General features: G+C 49.7%; 1 protein-coding gene across 1 annotated transcript in view; it reads right to left on the bottom strand.

The window, feature by feature from the left end:
- TMTC1 (transmembrane O-mannosyltransferase targeting cadherins 1) overlaps positions 1-26,462 on the bottom strand; it is a 255,722-nt gene that overhangs the window by 81,920 nt on the left and 147,340 nt on the right. The window contains exons 10-11 of the mRNA XM_058282990.2: positions 25,941-26,108; positions 11,304-11,417 (exon numbers count right to left, since the gene is read on the bottom strand). Of these exons, the coding sequence (XP_058138973.1) occupies positions 11,304-11,417; positions 25,941-26,108 (282 nt within the window). The remainder of the gene's footprint in view (positions 1-11,303; positions 11,418-25,940; positions 26,109-26,462) is intronic.

The following is a 26,462-nucleotide window of genomic DNA, read 5'->3' on the forward strand; positions in this document are numbered from 1 at the left end:
AAGAAGAAAAACTGTATGATCCTATCGACTGATGCCAAAATGGCATTTGACAAAATACAGCATCCTTTCTTGATAAAAATAATACAAAAGATAGGACTTGAAGGAAACTTTTATCAACACGATAAAAAGGCCATACTTGGAAAGTCCACAGGTAACATTGTACTCAATGGTGAAAGATGGAAAGCTTTCCCATTGAATTCAGGAATAAGGCAAGTGGATAGGGTGTCCGTCTACCACATGGGAAGTCTGCGGTTCAAACCCCGGGCCTCCTTGACCCATTTGGAACTGGTCCACGCTCAGTGCTGATGCATGCAAGGAGTGCGCTGCCACACAGGGGTGTCCCCACATAGGGGAGCCCCATGTGCAAGGAGTGTGCCCCGTAAGGAGAGCCGCCCAGCGCAAAAGAAAGTGCAGCCTGCCCAAAAATGGTGCTGCACACACGGAGAGCTGACACAGCAAGATGACGCAATAAAAAGAAACACAGATTCTCAGTGCTGCTGACAACAACAGAAGCGGACAAAACGACAAACACGCAGCAAATGGACACGGAGAACAGACAACTGGGAAGGGGGGGGTGCGTTGGGGGAAGGGAAGAGAAATAAAGAAAATAAAATCTAAAAAAAAAAAAGGAATAAGGCAAGGATGCCCACTGTCACCACTGTTGTTGATTATAGGGCTAGAGATTCTAGTTAGAACAATCAGACAAGACAAAGAAATAAAAGGCATGCAAAATGGTAAGGAAGAAGTAAAACTTTTGCTATTTGCAGATTATATGATCCTATACCTACAAAGTCCTGAAAAATCTACAACAAAACTGCTAGAGCTAGTAAATGATATCAGTAGTGTCAGCATACAAGACCAACATGCAAAAGTCAGTGGTGTTTCTATACAATCATAATGTGCAATCTGAGATAGAAGTCTGGAAAAAATTCTATATATAATAGCAAGTAGAAGAATCAAATATTAGGAATAAACTTAACTAAGGATGTAAAGCACTTTTCAGAAAACTACAATGCATGGTTAAAAGAAATTAAAGAGGTCTAAATAATTGGAAGATTATTCCATGCTCATGGATTGGAAGACTAAATATCATTGATGTCAATTTTACCCCAATTGATGTACAGATTCAATGCAATCCCAATAAAAATTTCATCAGCATTTTTTAATCCAACGTAAAACACAATTATCAAATTGATTTGGAAGGGTAAGAGGCCTTGAATAGCCGGAAACATCTTAAAAAGGAAAAGCCAAGTTGGAGGACTCTCACTTTTGGACTTTACAGTGGTATAAACAGCATGGTACTGCATAAACATAGACACATAGACCAAACGAACTGAAATGACGTTTAGAAACAGATCCTCAGAGCCTCACCTCTATTGTCAGGTGCTTTTTGACAAGTCTGTCAAACCTACATAGCTGGGGCAGAACAGTCTATTCAACAAATGGTGCTAGAACTGGATATCCGTAACCAAAAGAAAAAAAGAGGACCCTTATATAAAAAAGCACATGAAAAAATATTCATATCACTAGCTGTTAGGGAAATGCAAATCAAAATGACAATGAACTATTATCTTATACAGCATAGATTGGCCATTATTAAAACAGAAAACAGTAAGTGCTGGAGATGATGTGGAGAAACAGGAACACTCCTTCACTGTTGGCTGGATTGTAGAATGGTGCAGCCTCTGTGGAAGACAGTTTGGCAGTCCTCAGGAAGCTAAATATAGAACTGCCATCTGATCCAGCAATCCCTCTACTCGGAATATATCCAGAAGAACTGAAAACTGTGACATGAAGACATCTGCACACCAAGATTCACAGCAGAACTATTCAAAATTGCCCAAAGATGGAAATAACTCAAGTGTCCATTAATCAATGAATGGATGTACAAAATATGATATATACATACGATGGAACACTATGTTGCAGTAAGAAGAAATGAAATTGGGACACACGATAACATGAGTGAATCTTCAAGACATTATGCTAAGTGAAATAAGACAGACACAAAAGGACAAATATTGCATGGCCTCACTAATATGAACTAAATATGAAGAATAAACTCATGGAGTTATAACCTAGAGTATAGGTTATTAGGAGATAAGAGGAAGGCTGAGAAGGACTACTGATACTTAATGTAATAAGTTTTAATAAACATGACTGTAAAGGTGTAGAAATGGACAGATTTGATGGTAACATATTATAGTGAATAGCAGCTAGCTCATAAATGGGATTGTGGCTGAAAAGGATAGTCTAGGGATGTCAACTGAAAGAAAGCTAGAGAATAATCTATGGATTCAACAGCACAGTGAACCCAGAGGTGGATGAGAATTGTGGTTGATGGTACAGATGCAAGACAGTCCTTTGTGAGTTAGAGCAGATGTACATCACTATTGCAGGGTGGTGGGAATGTGGGGGAGCATGGGAAAAATACAACTGGGGTGACCTATGGACTGCAGAAATATTCTGACGATGCTCTTCCATAGTGTGTAACAAATGGCTCACAACGATGTAAGGTGTTGGTGGAGGGGTGATCTACGGAACCCCGAATGAAGTGATGTATGTTTATTTAGTAAGTTCACTTATTGTTTATGTATATTCATGTATGGATGATATGCTTCAATTTAATAAAGTAGAAAAAAACTGGAGGAAAAAACCTCTTCTAAAGGTTAGCACAGCTAAATTATAACTATGCTGGCATTTCTCCTTTTAATAAGCAAAGAGCCAGGCTCACTTCTTCTCCTGAGAACCACACACAGAGAATGGGTTGAGCCAGGGATTCTCAAAGGATGGCAAGAAAAGAAAAAAAAAAAGACCTAGGCAGCTGGTTAAAATGCCCCAGGACGCCGCCCCAGACCACCACGCACCCTGAACGCGGCTGCTTCGACTCCGGGCCTGTGCGTGGAGCTGCATGCAGGTTCTCAGACTCAAACCCACGAAGCACGTCAACGGCTGTTCTGAGCTGGAGTGATATTTAGAAAATAGGGAGCAAGGATTCAATGACTCATTAATAATTTAATTCCCTCAATTATTTTGAGTAAAAGGGCAAATATTTTTTTCTCCGAGCTCCTGTCCCTGGCTTTCAGTAGAACAGTTCTAGGATGTACTTAAGGGGTACTCTGAACAAGAAGTCTGTTCTTGGGGGTTCCCCCAGGTGCCCTTGCACTCACCACTGCACTACAGGGGACCAAGACCTACCCCACTCATTCTCCGCCCAGGGCAGAGCTGCCTCCCGAGAGGATGGAGAAAAGGAGGCTGCTTCTAAATACTTGTGCGTCACAGATCAGGAGGGCCCCTGACACGGGGGGGCAGGGGCCGGGATGCGGAGCTGCCAGTGCCCCCACTAGACACAGCTCATTCCTCCAAGCTGTCCTCTGGCTCCAGGGGCCCTGTGGTGCAGATCTTGGGGCTCCAGGTTCTTTCAGCAGGTAAGAGTCGAACATTTACAGTCAGGCCCACTCTGTGCCAAGGACACAGGAAAGGAGAGGTCCTCACTCTCAGGAAGCTCACGTGCGCAGGAGTGACACACCCATGCACTTCACTAGGGCACAACCAGGGCTGAGCCAGCGGGGTGAGGGGTGATGGGCATGTGGGAGGAGCACCCACGAAGGGGCAGGACGCCCGCCGAGGTCCGTCCAGAAGAGGCGATCCTTGACCAGGTGGACAGAGGAGAAGGCATTCCAAAGAGAAACAGAACCAATAAAACCCAGGCAGCTCCAGCACCTCACTGTGGATACGGGAAGATGGAGGACCAGGAGCAGGTTTCAGGGAGAGGAGGAGGAGCTCGGTCTCAGCCACCCTGAGTTCTAGGTGCAGGGGCGATCTGTGGAGATGGTCGGCCAGCAGCTGGCAGGTGGCTCTGCCACGCAGGGGAGAGCTGTGGCGTGGAAGCACCAAATTGAGAGTTAACTGGCTCCTGGTGCTAATGTGAGTCAGCACGAAGAGCCCCGTGGAGACAGCAAGGACGGGATGAGAAGGCCGAGGACGGGGTGAGAAGAAGGCCGAGGATGGGGTGAGAGGAAGGCTGAGGACGGGGTGAGAAGAGGGCTGAGGGAGGATGAGAAGCAGGCTGACAACGGGGTGAGAAGGTCAAGGACGGGGTGAGAAGAAGGCCGAGGACGGGGTGAGAAGGCGGCTGAGGACGGGTGAGAAGGAGGCTGACGACGGGGTGAGAAGAAGGTCAAGGACGGGGTGAGAAGAAGGCTGAGGACTGGGTGAGAAGAAGGCCGAGGACGGGTGAGAAGGCGGCTGAGGACGGGTGAGAAGGAGGCTGACAACGGGGTGAGAAGAAGGTCGAGGACGGGGTGAGAAGAAGGCCGAGGACTGGGTGAGAAGAAGGCCGAGGACGGGTGAGAAGAAGGCCGAGGCAGGCAGCTGGAGCTCCGCTGAGGGGAGGAGGGTCTAGGGAAACCTCGGGTCGGGGGGTCTCGTGGACGCCAAGGAGGAACGAGCTCTGAGGGGGAGCGTGCAGTCACAGCCTGGCGCTGCGGAGTCAGGTGGAGCACTGTCATGTCAGGGCCCACGGGCTTTCCTCAAGGAGGGGCTGGTGACTGCGCAGTCACTTCAAGGGCGCAGCGGTAGGAGCGACGCCAGACTGCAGGGAAAGAAGAAGGCCCGGGGACTCCCTGGGAACTTTTTTTTTAAAAAGATTTTATTTATTTCTCTCCCCCTTCCCCCCCAGTATCTGCTCTCTGTGTCCATTCGGTGTGTGTTTTTTGTCTGCTTGCATTCTTGTCATGTGGCATTGGGAATCTGTGTTTCTTTTTGTTGCATCATCTTGCTGCATCAGCTCTCCGTGTGTGTGGCACCATTCCTGGGCAGGCTGCTCCTTCGCGCTGGGCGGCTCTCCTTACAGGGCACACTCCTTGCGCGTGGGCCTCCCCTACGCGGGGGACACCCCTGCATGGCAGGGCACTCCTTGTGCACATCAGCACTACGCGTGGGCCAGCTCACCACATGGGTCAGGAGGCTCTAGGGATCGAACCCTGGGCCCTTCATATGGTTGACGGACATTCTATCAGTTGAGCCACAACCACTTCCCGTCCCAGGAACTTCTGACAGTTGAAAGGTAAACAGGAGACAGGGAAGGGGGTCAAGAGGTATGGAGAGGCTGGTCTGCCTGCATGAAGGTGGGGCAACCTGGGGACCTGAGATACTCCAGGGAAGTGCCAGGGGATGCGGAGAGTGGGCAGGCTGTCAGGAGGGGCACCAGTGAGGTCTCCGAAAGCCAGACACCGCGGAGCTCCGAGCCCTGGGGAAGGGCCTTGGAGGAACCTCCACCCCACACAGGAGGGGAGGAGATGAGGCTGGAAGCACCTGAGGCTGCTGCGCTGGGACTGGTTTCACTCTCACAGCACAGCTCGGCATTCTTTTAACTTCAGGTAATTCACGTACTTTAAAGACAGCACAGGCAGCAGACTTGGCCCAGTGGTTAGGGCGTCCGCCTACCACATGGGAGGTCCACAGTTCAAACCCGGGGCCTCCCTGACCCGTGTGCAGCTGGCCCATGCGCAGTGCTGATGTGCACAAGGAGTGCCGCCCCATAAGGAGAGCCACCCAGTGCGAAAAAAAGTGCAGCCTGCCCAGGAATGGTGCCGCATACACGGAGAGCTGATGCAGCAAGATGATGCAACTAAAAGAAACACAGATTCCCGTGCCACTGACAACAGAAGCGGACAAAGACAACGCAGCAAATAGACACAGAGAACAGACAACCAGGGTGGGGGGGAGAAGGGGAAATAAATAAATCTTTAAAAAAAAAAAAAGACAGCACAAAGACGTCTATGTCTAGTATTCATTCACTCAGCAAGAATTTCCTGAGTGCCACTGTCCATGCCAGAGGTAAGGACAGAAGTGCCTGCCCTTGATGGAAGTGCTGACTGACGGCGCACCCAGCGGCAGCACTGGAGAGGGACAGAGGCTGGGGCCAAGGGGCGCTGAGCCAGGCGGTGCACTGGGTGGCCCACTTTTAAGGGAGGTCTGGGAGAGGCTCGTGGAGAAGGACATGTGGGGTCCCAGAGGAGGGGCACGGCAACCAGCAAGCACACGGAGCCTGGGGGGCTACAGGGGAGGCAGTGCGAAGAGCAGCTCTGGGGGTCTGGGAAGGCACAGGGCGTCCAGGGGCAGCGCAGGGCAGCATGAGGCAGTAGCCGCAGAGGGCCTGAGCCTGGGTGGCAGGGGACAAAGCCTCCTGGGGGCTGCTGTTAAGAACAGACTGAGGGAAACGGATGCAGCTCAAGCAGGTGGGCTCCCGTCTACCACATAGGAGGTCCAGGGTTCAAAGCCCAGGGCCTCCTGGTGAGGGCAAGCTGGCCCGTGTGGCGAGCTGGCCCACAAGGAGTGCCGCCCTGTGTATGAGTGCTGGCCTACGGGGAGAGCTGGCGCAGCAAGATGATGCAATAAGAGACGCAGAGGAGAGATGCAGAGGAGAGACGCAATAAGATGTGGTAGAACAGGGAGCTGAGGTGGCACTAGAGAGTAATCGCCTCTCTCCCACTCCAGAAGGTCCAAGGATCAGTTCCCAGAGCCACCTAATGAGAATACAAGCAGACACAGAAGAACACAGTGAATGAACACAGAGAGCAGACAATGGGGGGAATGGGGGGCGGGGGGGAGAAACAGATAATCTTTTTTAAAAAAAGAACAGACTTAGGAGAGGGGGCAGAGCAGAAGCCTGAGAGGCCTCGGGTGAGCTGAGAGGCGCAGGGTCGGGTGGCCAGCATGTCACACAGATGGCGAGCTGCTCGTGCCAGGCAGGTGGGCAGCGCTCACAGCCTTCTGTGTGGGCTACCTTGCGATCCTTACCACCCGGCGGGGCAGGGATCCCCACAACTCTCATTTAGCAGAAACCCGAAGTGACGTTTGGTCCAAACCCTGTGCCCGCTTGTGTGGGGAGTCACAGGGCAGGCTGGGGAGTGGGCTGCCATGTCCCGGGCCAGCAGCGCAGTGCCGAGTTCAGCCCAGCCCCCGCTGGGAAGTCCTCACTGCACGGCGGTGACCGGCTGATAAGGGGGTGCAAAGGCCCAGGCCCCTCCATTCGCTCCTCTGGAGGGCCGCCCGGCTGCAGAGCCCACGGGAGCAGGGGGGTCCTGGACCGCTGCCCTGGGCCCCCCCAGCTTCCCTGGGGTACTGCTCGGCTTTCCGCGGGCACTCTGCCTCACTTCTGTGTCCCTGGGAGCTGTACCCAAAAGAGCGGCATAAGGCAGACGAGAGACACAGAGAGACCTTTGTGAATAGATATTAGGGGCTGTCATTTTGAAAGTCAGTCGACAAGCATGGTCATGTGATTAAAATTCTAGTTTTTTTCCTCCTAAATGACATGTTTAATTTCTTGAATTTAATGCATTAAACCGCCAGACTTAACACAACATATCTATATATATGTAGTGAGAATGTAATTCCACCAAAAAAAGAGGCAAACATAATTTCGAATGTCTACTCATGATATTGGAAAGAATATTTAGACTCTTCTAAGTGAAGCCATCACACCAGCTGAAGAATACATCTCCATGTGTTAAACCTTGCAACAAATGGCACTGGAATTTTAATTCTTTCCAGAAATACATGGCAGTTGGTCTCCAAGGCCACTTGTGGTCATGAGAGTTATTTCAAATGTTCATTCAAAACAGGCCATGTAAAGAAGTGACTCCTGATTTTTAAAAAATGCTCATCCTCCACCAGCTTCAGAGACAGCATTTCAAAAGAAATTATAATGCAGTCATCTTTTTTAATATACTCAGGACATCAGTGCACAGCAGGCTGGACATGGTCAGATTTCACTCGACTGTAACATGAGGCTTTTCTTCAGTCTCCTTCCTTCATTACTTCCTATTTCCACCCCATAAACGGCAGTCTAAGGGAATGCTGAAGGAACATAAAGAACTCTACCAGCAGCACTGCTGTCACGACGGGTCTCCAGTTTATGCACCAAACAAACGGCATCTGCCCTCCCAGCACCAGCCGAGGGAGCAGCGAGTGGGGCTCCTTCAGCAGCATGAAAAGCACATTTCGCCCTTCTGGCTGTGCCGGCAGAGTGGAGCACGCCGTGGGCTTCGTCCCCTTCAACACCGTTCTCTGGACCTTCCATTCTGCCACCTGCCATGGAATGTGGAAACCTTCCCAGTTTTCCAGGCCCATCACCTGCTGTGGATCGTGGAAACCTTCCCAGTGTTCCAAGCCCGTCCCCTGCCGTGGGATGTGGAAGCCATCACTAAAGGGTCAGACGGCGCTGAGGAGGCATGTGGCTGATCCACGAGGGGTTTCTCATTCTCCAACATGGAAACCCCAAGCGTGGAGCACTCACAGCAGGAAGAAACGGGAGCGCGGCCCTGAGCAAAGCGAAGCTGACGCGTCTGCTGAGGTTCAAGGGAAGGGTTCTGACGGTTTTCTTTTTGATGACCGGGTCTTAAATTAAACCCACAACCTTAGCTGTGGCCCTGTCCAGGGGAGATTTTCCCTGCACTGCGGGAATAAATGAATATGCCTGGGAGAGGGAGAGTCAATGGCACTTTCACATGATCTAAAAAATAAGTGTAAAAGGAACCACTTTCACGTCACACGTACCTATGATTTAATACAGTGCTACTGCTGGACTCCGGAGGGAGCCCAGAGGAGACTGGTGTAGGCACGGCCCTAGTGGCTTCATCCGCTGGGACCTCTGCGGTCGACACAGCCAGCACAGCAGTGAAGGTTGACTGCTGGAACTGACTTCAGGCAACGTGGTGCTCACCCAGCCGTTCCCAACCACGCTCCTTGCCGCTGTGTGCAGAGAGGGCAAACACGCGGTGCTCTGAAGTGGAATGAGGTGGAGCAGCTGGGAGGGGGAGGGACTCCTGCCTCAGCGACTGCCACAAAGAAACAGCGGTATCAAAACACAGGCAACCTTCCAGGCACCGAAGGCTGCCGTCCCCACAGGAGGAGCAGCCCTGGAGGGCCTCTTGGTCCCTAACGTGAAGGATTCACCACTTATTGCAAAAGACACCCACATATGCGGAAGTCAGCACAGTCTTGTCGACACAAAAACAATGATACTTAATCCAGCAAGTGTTTTGAGCCTGGTCGGAGAGGATAAAATATTTCACTAATTACTAGGCGGCTTATTTATAGTTTCAATTTTCCCCTTCATTTCTCAAGGGGAATGTTTCCTCCACGAGCACAGTTGCTGAAGCAAACATTTATTTTTATTGTTTCTCTGGAAAGAAGCAGAAGTACCCAACCAGCTCCTATAACTCTGTAATATTAACAGCCAGTGGATTTTGCTTAATTTACAACTTTGTCTCAAGCTGTGCCTTAAGATCTTCCTTTTTTCTCTGTTTGTACCCAACAGACAATAGTCTGTTTGAAAGAAATAAATTTTTAAAAAATATCGATGCACTTCCTTCCAACCAGTACTTTTTAGGTAAACTTGCTATTTTTGACCCTCAGGAATGCCATCCAAAATCACAAAATATTATTTAATCTTTAAATCCAAAATATACTTTTATATGGAGCCTTGGGAGAATACGCCTTTTTCAAAATGACATTTCCTTACCCAAAAGTAATATAGATTAATTGTGAGATGTCTGTAACACAAAAGAAAATATAAAGAAAACGCAATAAGCCACAATCTTACCAACTAGGGGCAAGCTTTGTCAACATTTTGGTAAACTTCTTTCTAAGGAAGGAAAATGATATTTTAATAAATCTTAAAAACTGTCTACTATTCCTTAATAAAAGTTCTATTCCACAATAGAAAGTTTTGTTATAATTTTTCCTTTGGGACTTAAATTTCTTGTAATCTCTGGGAAAGTATTTGAGAGCTAACTTGAGGTGTACAGTTTGAAATTTTACCATGTTGAATGTTAATTAACAGGATCCTCAGTGTAAGAGATGGTAACTGATGAACAATCCACGTGAACAGAATGTTGTTCAAAAGGATAATTTAAAAAATCACGGTAGATAATCTAAGAATGAAGATGTCAATCTAAGCTTTGAGACAATCCTGGTAGCTGCAGAGAAATGTATGATTGATTGGTATCCACATTTAAGCAATAGCAAAGGGAGGAGAGTATCAGAAAATTTGGCTAAATGTGGCCAATCGGAGGGGCACACAAAACTCTCAGAAAGGCTTCTGTGGCATCATGGTATTCAATGCGAGATCCACCTGTGCTTTCCAGCCCACACAGGAGAGTCCAAGGCTACCTGTAGAGCTCAGGTCTCCACATGCTCGAGGCCAAAGACATTTTTTTATTGGGATCTTTCAGAGAAGGCCATCTTGAAAGTCAGAATTACAGAACAAAAGAGTCCCTAAAGAGCAAATCAGGGAAGCGGACTTGGCCTCGTGGTTAGGGCGTCCATCTACCACATGGGAGGTCTGCGGTTCAAACCCCGGGCCTCCTGACCCGTGTGAAGCTGGCCCATGCGCAGTGCTGATGTGCGCAAGGAGTGCCGTGCCATGCAGGGGTGTCCCCCGCGTAGGGGAGCCCCACGTGCAAAGAGTGTGCCCCGTAAGGAGAGCCGCCCAGCGCAAAAGAAAGTGCAGCCTGCCCAGGAATGGTGCTGCACACACGGAGAGCTGACACAGCAAGATGACTCAACAAAAAGAAACACAGATTCCTGGTGCCGCTGACAACAACAGAAGCGGACAAAGACGACGCAGCAAATGGACACAGAGAACAGACAACTGGGGCAGGGAGGTGGGGGGAAGGGGAGAGAAATAAATAAATAAATATATCTTTAAAGAAAAAAAAAGAGCAAATCAGATTGCTGGTCATAAGAGAGAACTTAAATTTTTCCTTTCCCCTGAGAGTCCTGTCAAAAAACTCTCTTCCAGTGGAAGAACACAAGGAGAGTGTCAGAGCTGTTCGGTTTAAGTACAAATATACAGATATGCCTGTTCCCAACACGAGTGGCAACAGTCTCCTTGTTTCCTTTGTATTAACATGGCCGTTACATACTTCGTTAGGGAGCACAAATGCCCTCACATGAAACCCTTTCAGACGGTGGGAGGTCTAGAGTTTCCCCCACACACGTCATGAATAACTCATTGGACAAATATCCTGAGAACTTACCAGTAGTTTTTGTCACCACTCCTGCTGACCTGCATGGATGTTTCCATCTGGGCGTGAGTTCATGGCTTCATATTTAGAAAGAGAAACCTTTACAGGGAGACGCCAGGAGCCAGGGGCATGGCGGTCACCTCGTTTGTACAGACAGAACAGTGAGCCTGAAGACGCACAGCACCTCCCAGGAGAAGTCTGCTGGCAAGAGGCGCTCCGGCGGGGGATGCGGGTGAAAAGCGCAGTGCGAGCGCCCACCACACTCACCTGAGCGCGGCTCTGTAGTGGGAGATGGCTTCCCTGTCGCGGCCTGCGTCCTTCAGGAAGTTGGCGTAGTTGTAGTGGGCCTTGGCGTTGTGGGGCAGGGTTTCCACTCCAGACCTAAGGGTGGCGAATTAAAAAACAAGGAAAAGAAGCGTGCTGGTTAGGAGCACCGGCCGTCGCCTTTACGTTTACTCACACTTCCACAAACCTGTATTTGAGACGGTCCATTTCCAGAATCGGTGACTTCTGTGAGGTACTAAACACGACAGCATGCACAGCTGAGCAGATACGCTAGTGCACGTGAAGAGAGCACCCTTGGCCAACAAGGGCCTCTCTGCGTGCCGGGGGGCAGGCTCAGAGCCCAGGAGAGGGTCCTGGGACGCCAGCGCCCGAGAGCACAGCGCACGAGGCGAGCACGGCCCCAGCCAGCAGGGCTTTTCCTTAAGAGTGGGCTCCGCCGCCACCAGGGGAGACCCTCTGAGGGTGGTCACAGAGCTCCCCTCTCGTGGGGACCCCCCAACCCCTCCCCTCGGCGGCCGCCTGAGGACGTGGCTGCTTGTGCGTGAAGCCTGGATGAACCCGCACACCCCAAGGCCCCGAGGGAAGGCACGAGCACGGAGAGGCCTTCGTGCCGTGAGGAGCCTCTCCACCCCGCACTCCTGAGAGCACCCAGCGGGCAGCCTGCGGGGCTGCCTCCTCCGCCCTCCTGCCTGTTTGGGGTGCTTTCCTGTCGGGACCTGTGGAGCTGGTTTAGGGGAAGGCTCCCCACCCCCCCCAAGTCTCTGCTCTCTGCTTTGGGCGCACAGTTCTCAGGGGGCCGTGCTGTAAGGAAAACAAATATGAGACCGAGGGGTGTGAATGGGACTCAGAAACCCCCTTCGTCACTCACAAGTGGGTGGTGGCCAGGTGGGGCTTTGCTGAGGTAGCGCACCTCGGCAGGTGCGGCTTGGCTGAGGTAAAGAACCTGGGCAGGTGGGGCTCGGCTGAGGCAGCACACCTGGGCAGGTGGGGCTCAGCTAAGCTAGCGCACCTGGGCAGGTGGGGCTCGGCTGAGGCAGTGCACCTCGGTCTGTCTCTAGCAGGGTCTGGGGGCAGGACGGGAAACGCAGAAGTCAGCGTGGGTTCCAGTACTGTCGTTTCGAAGGACGCAGACTGAGGTGAGCAGCTCTGACCCCACCAGGCCGCCAGGCATCCGGCCTCCATGCAGAGCTGCTTCGGGCGGGCACTGGGCAGGGCCCGGGGTGGGCAGAGCTCCTGCCCGGGGGCCTCGCGGCGTAGGACACCACATCCCTGGGGGCGGACAGTGTCCGGGGACAGGGCACGGCATCCCTGTTGTGGGCCTCCAGATGCTCCAGGGAGCAGCGACGGCAAAGCCCCAACTTTAAGGACAAGGGGACCTGAAATTGGTCTCTGGGGGGGGGAGGGGGTCTCAGGAGGAGGGGGATGTCCTAGCCAGAGGGGCCACAGGGGTGCCTGTGGGGGTCCCAGGGGCTGAAGGGGGTTCAGAGAGCCCCATCCCAGAAGGCTGGGTGGCGGGGGACCCCAGGGGCTTCGGCTCCTGCGGGCTTTGTGCGAGAGCGGCAGGGAGCAGCAGGGGATTCGGAACAGAGAAGGGGGCTCAGCACTTCAGGGGGGCTCCAGGTGGAGATGGGGCGGGAGGGGAAAGCTGGCGGCATGGAGGCCTGGGGGGCTGCAGGGACTGAAGGGAGAGAGACAGGGATGACGGCAAGAAGTTGCGCACAGGCAGGAGCAGCAGCAGGAAGACTCGGGATACTCGAGAAAGAGGGAAACCACCTCAAGGTGCCAGTGATTCGGCTCCTTCCTCGCTCCATTCCCTTAAAGCCTTTCACATCAATGAAAACTTGATGTGGCCTACGAAAAAATCCAACCCGAAGGGAATGAGAAAGTGATCAAAGGAGGGGCAGATCAAGGGCCCCTCTCTAACAGATAGGATCTAGAACACACAGCAGGTTTCCAAGCTATGGCTCCTGGCCACAATGATTTTCCTTGGAAAAATTTCTGGACTGCATTCTCCATCACGCTGCCAACCCTGCAATGACCACACTAATTCCCCATGGCTAAAATACACTCAACACTTCAAAGGTAGTGAAATTGGGTTTTTTTGGTACACAATCAGCATAGCATTGCTTCTTCTCTTTAGTGTTTCCCAAAAGCTGTTTCCAGAGCAGTCCTGCGTCTTATAACCGAGGAGGACAGAAGTGAGGAAATGCGGAAGCTGTGAAACGTGCTTCCCTGTAACTAACGAGCTGGTGTTAGGTCGGCTCACTGGATCTGTGAGAACTGACTGAGTACTGCCGCCCTTAGGAGGGCTTTCCTGACGGTGACGACAGAGCAGGTGCTGGCTGCTCAGGACACTGCCAGCTCACCACAATCTAATCACATGTCAGGTGACAGGAGAGCAGTTTTCTAGTTTTCTTTAAGGACTGAGCCTTGGGACACTGTGACAGCCTCCCTAACGCTGACTGCACAGCTCCCCTATGTGCAGCAGGCATGAGACAGGGTCCTGGAGACTGGCCTCCACCCACTCCAGGGGTGGGCCCCCCACTTGTCTCAATCAGGTGAATCCATGTCCCCCACCAAGCCAAGGCCAGTCAGCACCTGACATTAATCTGACCAGGAACATGATTCCAGAATGGACAGGTGTATTAGCCAGCCAAAGGGGTGCTGATGCAAAATAGCAGAAATTGTCTTTTTTTAAAGATTTATTTTATTTCTCTTCCCTTCCCCTCACCCCCAACCCAGCTGTCTGTTCTGTGTGTCTATTTGCACCTGTTCTTCTTTGTCCGCTTCTGTTCCTGTCAGCAGCATGGGAATCTGTGTTTCTTTTTGTTCCATCATCTTGTTGTGTCAGCTCTCTGTGTGTGCGGCACCATTCCTGGGCAGGCTGAACTTTCTTTTGCACTGGGCGGCTCTCCTTATGGGGCGCACTCCTTGTGCGTGGGGCTCCCCTGCATGGCAGGGCACTCCTTGCACGCATCAGCACTGTGCGTGGGCCAGCTCCACACAGGTCAAGGAGGCCTGAGGTTTGAACCGCAGACCTCCCATGTGGTAGATGGACGCCCTAACCACTGGGCCAAGTCCGCTTCTCTAATTGGTTTTTGTAAAGGATATTTATTTGGGGTAGGAGCTTACAGATACCAGGCCATAAGCATAAGTTACTTCCCTCACCCAAGTCTGTTTTCACATGTTGGAGTAAGATGGCTGCCGACGTCTGTGAGGGTTCAGGCTTCCTGGGTTCCTACGTTCCTGGGGCTTGCTTCTATCTGGGTTCAGGGTTCCTTTCTTCCCAGGGCTTGCTTCTTCCTGGGCTCAGGGTTCCTTTCTTCCTGGGGCAGGCTTCTCTCTCCTCTCTGAGCTTACTTCCTGGGGCTCCAATTTAAGGCTTCAACGTCAAACTCCAACATCAAAAACCCTCAACTCTGTCCTTTGCCATGCCTTTTATCTGTGAATCCCCATCCACCAAGGGATGGGGACTCAATGCCCTAATGACGTGGCCCAATCAAAGCCCTAATCATAGCTTAATCGTGCCCAGGTACAGGTCAGATTACAAACATAATCCAGTATCTATTTTTGGGATTCATAACCATATCAAACTGCTACAACAAGTAATCCTATTCATCATTCCAGTGAGTTGTGAGGAGGATTTTGAGAAAGGTGATTCCAAACTCTTCTGACACTCCAAGTCAGCTCTCTTCTCTCACTGTATATGGAAGTAGGAGACACCTTGGCAGGCAGAAGAGAGAAATTGAAAGCAATGCACTTAGATGTCAATACTGAGATGTGAAAATGCCTATCGAGCACCCACTACATCTGGGTACTGTTCTTGTGCTGCACGTATTGGTGCATTTAATCCGTTCAAGCCTCTGAGGTTAGGCTCACCGTCCTGTGTCCCATGTTAAACCAATAAATCATCTTTACTGTTTTAAGTCAGTTTGACTGGAGTTTTCTGTTAGTGACACTAGAAACCTCAAAAATTCCAAACAGAAACGGCGAGAGAATGCTTTCCTTTCTGGGGGCTGGCGGTTGTATGCCACCCCTGAGGTCACCGGGCTCTCTGCAACATGAGCTTGGCCCAGCGCTAGCTTTTTGCCTTCTGGGTTTTCAAATGTGTTGGTGAAAACAACATAACTGAACCGATGAGAGCTCTGGTTTAGGTTGCACTGCTGCTCAGAAATTACTTTTTATTAATCAGCTATCTTTATAACTCTCTGAGGCAGAAAATTCCAACTTTGACCTCTCTTGACTAGCAACCTACCCCACCCCATTCTCCCAATTCAGCAGAGGGTCCAACTCACCATTTCACTTTTCACTGGGATGGGGGCATCACCTGTGAACCCCCTTGCGATGGTTTGAAGCTGGAAGGACCCCAGAAAATCAGGATTTTAGTGCTAATCCCTTCCTGTGGTGTGGACCTACTGGAAGGAAGACGTTTTGGTGAGGTGACTTCAGTCACGGTGTGGCCCAGCGTGGGTCTTAATCCCTTTTCTGGAGTCCTTTAGAAAAGAGTGCAATTCAGAAAAGGGGAGAAAGCCACGGACGCCAGAAGACGACAGCAACGAGCCCAGACGAGAGACCTGCAGCCACCGCCACGTGCCTTGCCACGTGACAGAGGATCCACGATTGCCGGCTGTGGTCCGGGGAGACCACATCTCCTGATGATACATTGATTTGGACATTTTTACAGCCTTGGCCTGTGAACTAGTAAGCTAATATATCCCCACCGTAAAAGCAAAGTCATTTCTGGCATGTTTTTCCGGCAGCTTCAGCAGACTAGAGCATCCCTTGACCACCGTACCTCACCCTCCTTTCTCTCCGGGTTCACCCACCCCCCAGCTCAAGTCGTTCCCGAGCTTCAGGCAGCCCCAAGCTCTAGCTGTACTGCAAGACTGTGCACTGAACTTCACACCGCCCGCCCCCCTGCCATCAAAATCTCACCGTAGTCTCTACTTTCATGGCAATGATTGCACTGATTTGAAAACTAAGGTGAATATCAGGGGTGGGGTAGTAGAAAGGGATAAGTGGCTGTAGAATTAGTTGGGAATATTTTGCCCCATACCAGGAAGTTAAAGCACTGCCCTGACTTCTACATGACTCTGTTCAGGACGTGGGCTGCGAGGTGGGCCAGCACCTGGCGGAGCAGCGTCGCTCCCTCATCTGCACCTTGCATAACAGGAAACTGCTCTGCGTGGATCTGGAGGCCTGTGACCTCGTGCACGTGCCCAAGGGGGTTATGGAAACACCCGTGCCCCTTCAGCTATGCCGATTTACGTGCTTTGCATTGATTGCCAGATGTTTTTCGTTGGAAGAACTGTAGTAGCGCAGAGCATCCAGATGACAACAAGATCAGAGTGGAGGCATCACACCTTTAATCCAGGGGTTCTTAACCAGGGTCCACGAGCTTGAATTGAAATAAAAACATGATTCTTGTGGGGACGTGCTGGTGCAGGGTGATATATTTATTAAATAATGCACAGTATAGTGTGGACTTACTAAGGGGTCCGTGGTTTTCAACTGACTGGCAGAGGGGTCTGTGGAACAGAAAAGGTAAGAGCCCCTGGTTGAACAGCCCGACCTGGAAACCTCCACGTGCTCTTACATCTCCCGAGCCCTCATCTCTCTATCAACCTTTCCAACTCCTTCCCAGACACTGTGCTCCAGTACACACCTCCTCAGAGTCCTGCTGGGTCCCACATTACCTCAAGGTCTTTGGGTGACTGAGGCACTCTCCACTGACTTCTTCTGAGCAGTAAGATAAGAAATAAAGTGACAAATGTTTCTTCTGAGCAGGGGCTTTAAATAACCAACATGTGGTCAACCAAACTCTTCCCCGTTGCAATTATTACTTGGCGATGTGCCAGAGACGGCGTTTCTGTTGGCCTGTTCTGGGATAAAGATGAGCTGCAGCAGCACTGCAACAGACGTAAGAAACAAACAGCTGAACACATCTGAAAGTTTGCCGTGATTTGCTCCTTGCACATAACCTAGTAAATCCTGACAGGTATGATGTTTCCTAAATCGATTTCCCCTTCTAAAGGCGATTTCTCCCTCTCTCCTTTCTAGTTTTTACGGCACTACATTCCTTAAGGTAACTCTTGGCTATGAGAAAAATCCAAAACTCTCAGCAGCAAGACATAATGGGAGTTCATTTCCTACTCGTGTGAAGTCCTCCGTGGACGTTACTACTTTGAACAGGCAGGTCCTACTCTGCAGTCATTCGAGGACCCTGCCAACTCCAAAGTCACTCTGAGAACCGAATCTCCAGCCAAGAGCTGAGAAGAGAAGCTGGAGACATCACTCGCTTCTCAAACACTCGCCTGTAAAGGACCGCATCGCTTCCTCTGATATGCCATTGGTGAGAACAAGCACATGGCTAGGGAAAGGGGTTGGAAATGCAGCCCCTGGCTGGTTTGGATGGGTAGCGTCCAGCCTGGATAGCTCCATCTCTGCCACTGTCACAGCTCCGCGTTCACAGGATAAAGCCCTCCAACTCCCTGCCCTCAGATGGGAACCAGCCTCTGCTCAGGCTCCCCTGCTGATGTCCTGCAATAAGCACCTACACCTTCCAAATCCCGTGCTCAGCAAGCCCACCTACCCCTGCTGTGGTTTTGCCTTCTTGAATTCCTTCCCCCTTTCTCCAACTAGCAAAATCCTACTTCTCTTGCAAAGCCCAACTCAAATGTTACTTCCTCTGTGAATTCTACCATGATCTTCCCCTTGCACGGTGGTCCCCAGCTCCTCGGTGGGCTTGGGGGCAATGTTCAGCACCTCGTAGGACACATTGTATCATACTCTAGAAGGCAAAACTAGGTCCTGTGGCAGTCTGATATTGTTTATGAATTCCAAAGACAGATACTGGATTGTGTTTGTGTTTGTAAACTGGTTTGTACCTCTAGGCATATTAAATTGTATTAAATTTTGTGGTTTCACTTCCACTTGATTAAATTATGATTTGGGTTTTGATTTGGCCATGTCACAGAGAAATGACATGGCAGAGGAAGAGTCTGAGTTTTTTTTTTTTAATAGATTTATTTTTATTTTATTCTACCCCCTCACCCCAGTTGTCTGTTCTCTGTGTCCATTTGCTGCATGTTCTTCTTTGTCTGCTTCTGTTGTTGTCATCAGCATGGGAATCTCTGTTTCTTTTTGTTGCATCATCTTGTTGTGTCAGCTCTCCGTGTGTGCGGCGCCATTCACTGGCATGCTGCACTTTCTTTTGCGCTGGGCAGCTCTCCTTACGGGGCACACTCCTTGCCCGTGGGGTTCCCTACATGGGGACACCCCTGCGTGGCAGGGCACTCCTTGCGCGCATCAGCACTACGCGTGAGCCAGCTCCATATGGGTCAAGGAGGCCCAGGGTTTGAACTGTGGACCTCTCATGTGGTAAACAGATGCCCTAACCACTGGGCCAAGTCCGCTTTCCCAAGTCTGAGTTTTGATGCTGGAGCCACAGGAATGCACAGGAGAAGAACACAGCACCTCATGCCTTACTGCAATCAACTGGTTAACTGGAATTGCCCATCTATATGAAAATATGTATAAATATATTGCTACATAGGCAGATGACTTATTTATGTATTATAAGAAATAAAGCAGTCCTAGGCTCTAGGTGATCCTGGAATGCAGACCTCCAAAATGAATGTTATCTCGGGGACAGTGGAAGCTGGGAAGGGCAGCGGGGCATCTCCCATGCCTGGAGAGCGCACCCAGCTCCTGCGACTGCCGATGCTGTCTGCTCAGTCTAGACCGGAGCTGACCCACGTGGAGGCCACCTGGTAGAGAGAGCTGTAGTAGCTCATGTCCATGCCGAACCAGACGTGGGCTGGGCTGCGAAGCACATGTACACAGAGCAGTACTTGTTTTCTATTGCTGCCGCAACGAATCACCCAAACTTGGCGGTGTAGACCAACACAAAATTACCATCGCACATTCCTGGGTGGTCAGAGAGGGCTCCTGTGCCCGGGTTCTCTCCAGCTGAAGCCCAGGCACCAGCCGGTGGCACTCTCCACCTCCAAGCTTCTTCGGGTTCTTGGTGGAACGAGGGTCCTGGAGCTGCAGGGCCGAGCTCCCCATTTTCCTGCTGGCTGTCCTGGGAACCGCTCTCAGCTCCTTCCTCATCCAGAGTCCCCCCCACCGCCCATCTTCAGGGCGACTTAAGCCCTTCCACGTCTTGAACCTCTCGGACCTCGGCTGCTGCGTTTCCTTTCCATTGGAGCCAAGACGGATGCTCATCCAGATCATCGGGAATTGTTCCCGTTTCAAGGTCTGCTACCTTAATTGTACCTGCAAAGTCTTTCAACACGAATATATCACGTTACAGGTCCAGGCGTTGGGGCCAATCTGCCTGCTATAGGGACAGAGAGATAACTTTTAGAGAGATGTGAGAACACCTGCATTGAGTAGACAAGCATTTCAGTACCACCAAGTTCTTCACAGCATCAGGATCTGTAAGCTACCCAGAAATCAATGGATTTTAACTTACCATCCTTGTATTTCCAAACTGCACTAATGAAAACCAGTTCATCACTGTAGTGTGGTCAAGACATTTCATTATAAAGTCACAGCGTGGGTTCAGATGACTACAGACTGACCTCCCTATGGACAAGTTTTATTGGAAGTGAATATTTCCAATGTTAGCACTGTGCTAACTTTAATTAAATGCAGGTGTAACGCTTCCACATTGTAGCAGATAGGGAAAGGGCACTTTGCTCGGGAAGGTTCTATGCATGCTCGGGGTCCCTGGCCAGCATGCGACCAGGATTTGAACCTTGGACTGATGGACACCAAAGCCCACACTTGTAACCATGAGACAAGGCATGGGCTGCCAACGAGGAGCAAGCAGTATAGTCACCCAGGCACTACCAAGTGGCTGCGCATAAAGGTTTACTCTCTGTCTGGTGCTTCTATATGCTGAAGCCACCTGCCTAGGAAACTCTTCAGGGCAACCCCAGAGCTTTTATAGTGGAGATACAACACAGGTGGAGGAGGGGGTCATCCTCCTCCATCATTTGTGGTTGCATCAACACCTCAAACTGCACAAGATCGTACAGATGGCAAGTAGCAGAGATGGGAATCCGACCTAGGGAAGGGGTCTGGCTCTCTAGTCCCTGCTCCCTTACCTGGATGCAGGTGGCAGCAGGCAGCAGTGATGAAAGTTGATGCACTTAAGAGCTATTTGGAAAGAAACTCCTGGGCCTTATACTGATGAAGTGAGTGAGGCAGAGAAATGATTAGAGAGGAGATGGGGTTCAAGATGAGAACCTTGACTGTACTTTAACCCTACCAGAATACACAATTTCACTTAATTTTTTAATTTAGAAGATTAATAGGGGAATTCCATTAGAATTTAAAAAAAAACCTGTTGGGGAAATAGATAAGAGTGACATGTCCTTCACTGAATTCTTACTGAAATAACAGTTCTTTAGGACCCAGCAAAGACTGCCCACTTAAAATACACTGGTGGGGAGTTTGAGGAACTCTCTCGAGGAGACACCTGGCAGGCAGCTGGGAAGCAGGAGACCATCCCAAGGAGAATGGCTATGCAGAAGCAGCTGACCCCCAGCTTTCTGATGGCTGTTCCAGTGATTTAAACTGGATCTCAGGAAGCTACAATTTAAAAATGCATATGACTCAAAGAGGAAAGTCACAGAAGCAGTATCTATGTCAGAATGTTAGTTATATTTTTTAAAAAACAATTTAATTTCTATCCAAGAAAATGTCTGCTCTTTCCATCCGGAACTAAATAATGGCTGGCAACTTTGATTTCAGCTGCAACCAGCATTTTATTGGGCTCGTTCGTGTACCACTTGCTCAGTTAGCAGAGCACTAACTTACGTTCCACCAGAGGAACAGACCATGAGGCCTGTGGACACGTGGTCCTTGCTGAGAGCAGAGCATTGTTCTGTGAGGGTAAGAGGAACCACACACTCTCAGCAGCCAGCAGCAGTGGGCGGAGGAGCTGGAGCCCAAGAAAAACCTGCCTTTCCTGTGGTTGTTTTTAACCTTTGCGTTCTCTTTGTGATATTTTTCTGCTCTTTTTCCAGTCTCTCATTTTACAAAGCAGAGTCTGTGAAAAAGGAAATAAACAGCTGACCCAAAGAAAACTTTCCATAGAATTGCAATTGCCAGTTACCCCACTGTGCTCTCTGGATGCTCTGATGTAGTACTTCCAATTATTTTAATGGACTTATGAGCGTTACACGTATTTACCCCACAAAGAAATAGAACATTCATCAGTTATGTGCCTGGACCCAAAACACCATTAATAACTGCAGCAAAGATTATAAGTAAAAATCTCTCAACTTCAGATTTTAATTCACCCAGTTTACATTTCTTCTCACATTTTACATTTGCAGAAGGTGTGAGAATTAACAGAAATGGCAGAGAAACCTCTCCTTTTACGTTGTTACCTCCAACTTTTCAGAACACAAAAGGTCAGGAGAACCATTCCCAATTTCCTGGTCAGGAGCTTTTTTTTTTTTTTTAATAGTGCATTCAGCCAGAGGTGAACAGGAAAGGAAAGTAATTTGTGGCACTCCTCAGATTTGAGCCCTGCGCTGACCTGAGGTGTGACAATGCTCCCAGAGGCTCATTCTGAATCAGGCACTGGGCTAAACTCAGGCTTCCATGATTACTGCCTTGAATCCTTCAACGGCGCATCAGCTAGGCAGCATCACGGCACCTCCTGGTTTACAGACAAGGAAGCTGAGCTCAGAGACTCAAGACATGTTCCTCAGATTATAGACCTAGTGAATAGCTGAGGAGAGTTTTGACCCAAGCCAGTATATGGTGAGGATCACCCCTGGAGTTGATCAACATTTGATGCTAAACCAAAAAGAAAACACAGGGTCCTAATGGCGTTAGAATTCCACAGTCGGAATGTTGTATCAGAGGTCAGAAAACTAAGTGCTCAGGATCACCGCCAAGCCCATTTGCTCATCTGTCGTCCGTGGCTGCCTTCCTGATATGATGGACCAGGCCAGCCTAAAATGTTCCTCTTACCCTTTACAAAAACCTTGCCAACCTCTAGTTTACATTCTCTGACCTGGGAGGTTTGACAATGGTGCAGTAATTCTGTGACGAAGAGAAAGGGCTGTGTTTTCCTGCAGAGGGGTGAACGGTCTGGAATGCAGTTTCTCAATCTGTGGTCTATGGACCGCAGTTCTCAGGTGGGATTCAGAGACTCTGAAATGGACGCAAAAAGAAAGATGCCTATTCTCTGTCCTTCCAGGTGCGTGAAGATTGTGTGTTAATAATGTCCATTACATTATTATGGTATAGTTAACTACACACAAACCTATGTTTCCTGGCCATTCCTAGACCTGACCGAGCTATGCAGTTAGCCCCAGGCTGGTGCTCAGAATAGCTTCTGACTGTAAGAACTGAAGAACATAGACCTTGAAGCTATGCTGATGAACATCTCTCTTTTTACATTGGGCCAAGCAGAGAGGAGAAAATGGGGAGTGAAAACCTGGCACAGGAGAGCTGGTGTATCCTTTGGCTTTCACATCAGATTTGGGTTCCAATCCTGGCTGCCTCTCCTAGCAGCTAGTTCAGCTGGACAAATTCCTTACCCTCCCCCTGGGTCTCCAATGAGACACAAATGCAAGCTTCCTGCCAAAAGATGTACAAAGATGGCTGTGCTGGGAGGGGTCAGCATCTGTCTCCTGAAAATACATGAGACAGTGGATCTTCATGGTGAGCTGAAAAGGCATTTTTATTTTCTCTAAAGAAGAAGCCTGTCCTAAGATGTCCTGCAAGACAGCTCATTGTATTGTCTAGCAAAATGAGACCACGTACCTGGAGCAGCCTGCGTGAGGCTCTGTGTCCTAGAATCGGTCGATGGGTTTATAGTTTGGGACAGAGGAGAAAACGGCAGCAGTGCCTCTGCCAAGGACAGCATCTTCTCTAAAGTCCTATACTTTTTTCTGATTTTTTTTCAAGCAGATCATGCACAGACTGGCAGCTAGTCCTTGAATATGTAACGGAATGAAATTACATGCATTTCAGCACGACCAGCTCTTGGTTTTGGCCATTCTGGCTCCCTTGGGGTCTTTGCATCCTTCAATACTCAGCTCAGGCAGGCCTGCAAAGAACCATCTCTGAAGTTCTCGGCCACCCTTCCACCCTTATGCGGGGCCCTGGGTTGATCTGCCTTACCCTCGCCACGTTATATTGCAGTGTATCCATGTGTTTGAACTCTATGCCGACTTCCAGCTCCCTTACACCAGGGACAATCTCTTATGTATAGTGCTTAGTTTACGGCAACAATTTCAAATCTTTCTAGAATGTGCTCCATGTGCCAGACCCAGTCATTATCTTACGCATTTTTACCTATCAGTCTACCCTTATACCACATCAAGGAGGTAAACACTTTCATTCTTCCAAATTTAGAAATTAACAATCGGAGGCACAGAGTGGCGAAATAACTGGCCCAAGAGCATACATCTATTAAATGGTGGAACTTGGAGTGGAGGCCAGGACGTCTGTCACTGGCCCCACCCTCAGCCACCGAGCCCTCTACCGCCTTGTAGATTCCCAGGAAACGAGAGACTGAGCTGAACATTCCTCAGCACAGATGAAGACAGAACCATCAGGCCTCTTGAAGTCTCAGATACTTGACAGTTTTCTCAGGATATAAAAAATGTAACAGGAAAAGTTCCTAAAAACTGACAGCTTTGCTGTGCACATTACACAAAATTCCCCCCCAGTCAGCAAGGGCCTCTCAGGGCCCAAGTCTAAGCACACATGGGGAACGGCTGGGTTTCAGCAACCAACTGCTTGCTCACTACATGGCCCATCTAAAAGGACGGAAGCTTCTAGATGCAAGGTCAATGAGCTTTTTGTGTGTTTTTTTAAATCGCTGGCATCAGCCACAGAGGGTATGAATGCCAAATTGTTATCCTTGAAATAATCCACTGCTTGCCAAAATCCATCGCCAAGTGGCTTTGATTAAGCAGTAAACATCATCAGAAGACACAAACACTGTTAGAACCTTCATCAGGCAACAGGTTTAACAGAGGGCAAAACTGTCATAAAGTCCCACCCCCAAAAATGTAAGCTGGCAGGGACCAGGAGGAGTTCTATTACTGAGCTTCAGTGCCCTTGACCTTGCCTGGGCAGCAAGAAGGAAGAGTTAAATGTGGTCTGTGAGAACTGGGTTGAACATGGAGGGGTGCAGCAAAGACTGAATCTGAAAGGGTAAGTTTGCAGGTGTGTGTGAAAAACAGTAATTCATTAAAAAAAAAAAAAGAAAAACCTTACACAAGAACATACCCCGGTGCCCATTAAACTAACACTGACATAATAATAATAAACTAATAAGGCATGTATGCCAAATAGATAATTTGTTTTCTGGGGACAAAGCTATATTGCCAAGTAGTAAAATTAGATACATTATTTTAAGATGGCAGAAGAGCGCAGTGAACATTCGTCTTGTTCATTTATTCATTTTATTTTGGGGGCCCAGATTCCTGGTGGGGAATCCTCTCTCATCTCACTCTGTCCAGTTGCAGTGGCCCCTGCCCACCCGCTCGCCTCACTGTGGACGTCACAGGAGGCTTCTTTGGCCAGACCAGTCCTCTCATGCCCTGGTGACATGGGCAGACAGGTGGCCCAAGCTCCAGCCCCACCAGAGGACCTTCTTTAGTGGGAAGGTAGAGAGCACGGTGGAAGCTGACCACTCACCCCTGTGCTGGTGCTCGAGGCACAGGTCCAGGTGTGTCTGCTAGTAAGCCAGGCCCTCCAAACTTCAGTTCTATGAACTCTCCTACTCTCTCCTATAAATTCCCTGTTTCTCAAGGGACTCGCAACTACGTTTCCGCTATTTTCCCCCGAAGAATGACTGCCGTGGACCAGCTGATTAAAGAATTAAATAAAAACCAGGTTGATAGAATGGGCCAATTTGCTCATACATGAGAAGAGAAAGGTGGAAGAGGGTACGGTGGAGATTGCTGGGAGCCTGGGCAAATGGCGTAGGGACGTGAGGCATGACAGTACCAGGAGACCCAGGTGAGACCACCAGAGCTGAAAGCGTGAGACGAAGCCCCAGGCATACGGCATGGTGAGTGGTGAGCCAGGTACGGCTCTAAGTCAGTACTGTTACATCCAGAGACTTCTACCCCAGCAAAGCCTACCCGGAGATGAAGCCTTTCATTTCCTTCTTCAAAATTTATGTGCAAAATACAAGCCACTAAGATCAGAGACCTCAACATCCTAGAACATTCTAGAGAAACTGTACTGCATTTACTGCATTTCTCTTGCTTCTGTGTAAGCACCCTTCCCATCTAGGCATGTCGGTTTCATTTTGTTTGTAGCTGATTTTACAGCCCAGCTCATCATTAAGAGAGTTTTCACCTGAATTCACAGCCCCCAAAACCTCCCCAAGAGCCCTGGGTCATGAATTCACTTCAAAACCAACGCGTGGCAAGTTTTGTACAACGCGGTTTTACACCTAAAGTTAAAACCCCAAATAAAACCTTACCTTCCACTCAAAGCATTACTTAAAAGAATTTTCTGGATTAACAAATACCACCAGACCCGCCTCACCTCACTTGTTTGGACAAAGTACAAACGTACAAAGAATAAACGGGCAGGGGTTTATTTCTGCCCGTCGAGCCATACCTGAACAGGGACTCCCTCGACAGCCAGATCTCGTTCTGCTTCACCGTCTTCCACGAGAAGAGCAGCAGCAGCAGCACGGTGGACGCGATCAGCGCGGCGGCCCCGCAGCGGTTCAGCCACGCGCAGAGCTTGCTCAGCCCGTGCACAACAAGGATGCAGTAGCCCATGCTGGGAGAGAGGACAGAAGCGGCGGTGACTGGGGGGTACAACAGAGTCCCCCGAGCCACTTTATCTCCTGCATGCTCGCTCCGTGCAGGGGACACATGCCAGCCCCCGAGACGACATTCACCTGTCAGTTCCCTAAAGAGCTGCACTAGAAAGTCTGCAGGGCTGCTGGCACTCGAGGGGCGCAACCGCGCTCATCCTGCGAGCTCAGATTGCGATCTCAGCAGCTCGGGCACAACGGGACATCCCCAGCAGCCTGCCAGCCCCCAGGGCCCTTCTGCCTGTGTCCCCTCAGGAGCTGGAGTCGGATGAACCTGCCGGTGCCACGGACTCCAGCAGAACGAGCTCTGTGGAGAT

The sequence above is a fragment of the Dasypus novemcinctus genome, chromosome 20 (genome assembly GCF_030445035.2).
Source record: "Dasypus novemcinctus isolate mDasNov1 chromosome 20, mDasNov1.1.hap2, whole genome shotgun sequence".
In the NCBI taxonomy this organism is placed as follows: Eukaryota; Metazoa; Chordata; class Mammalia; order Cingulata; family Dasypodidae; genus Dasypus; species Dasypus novemcinctus.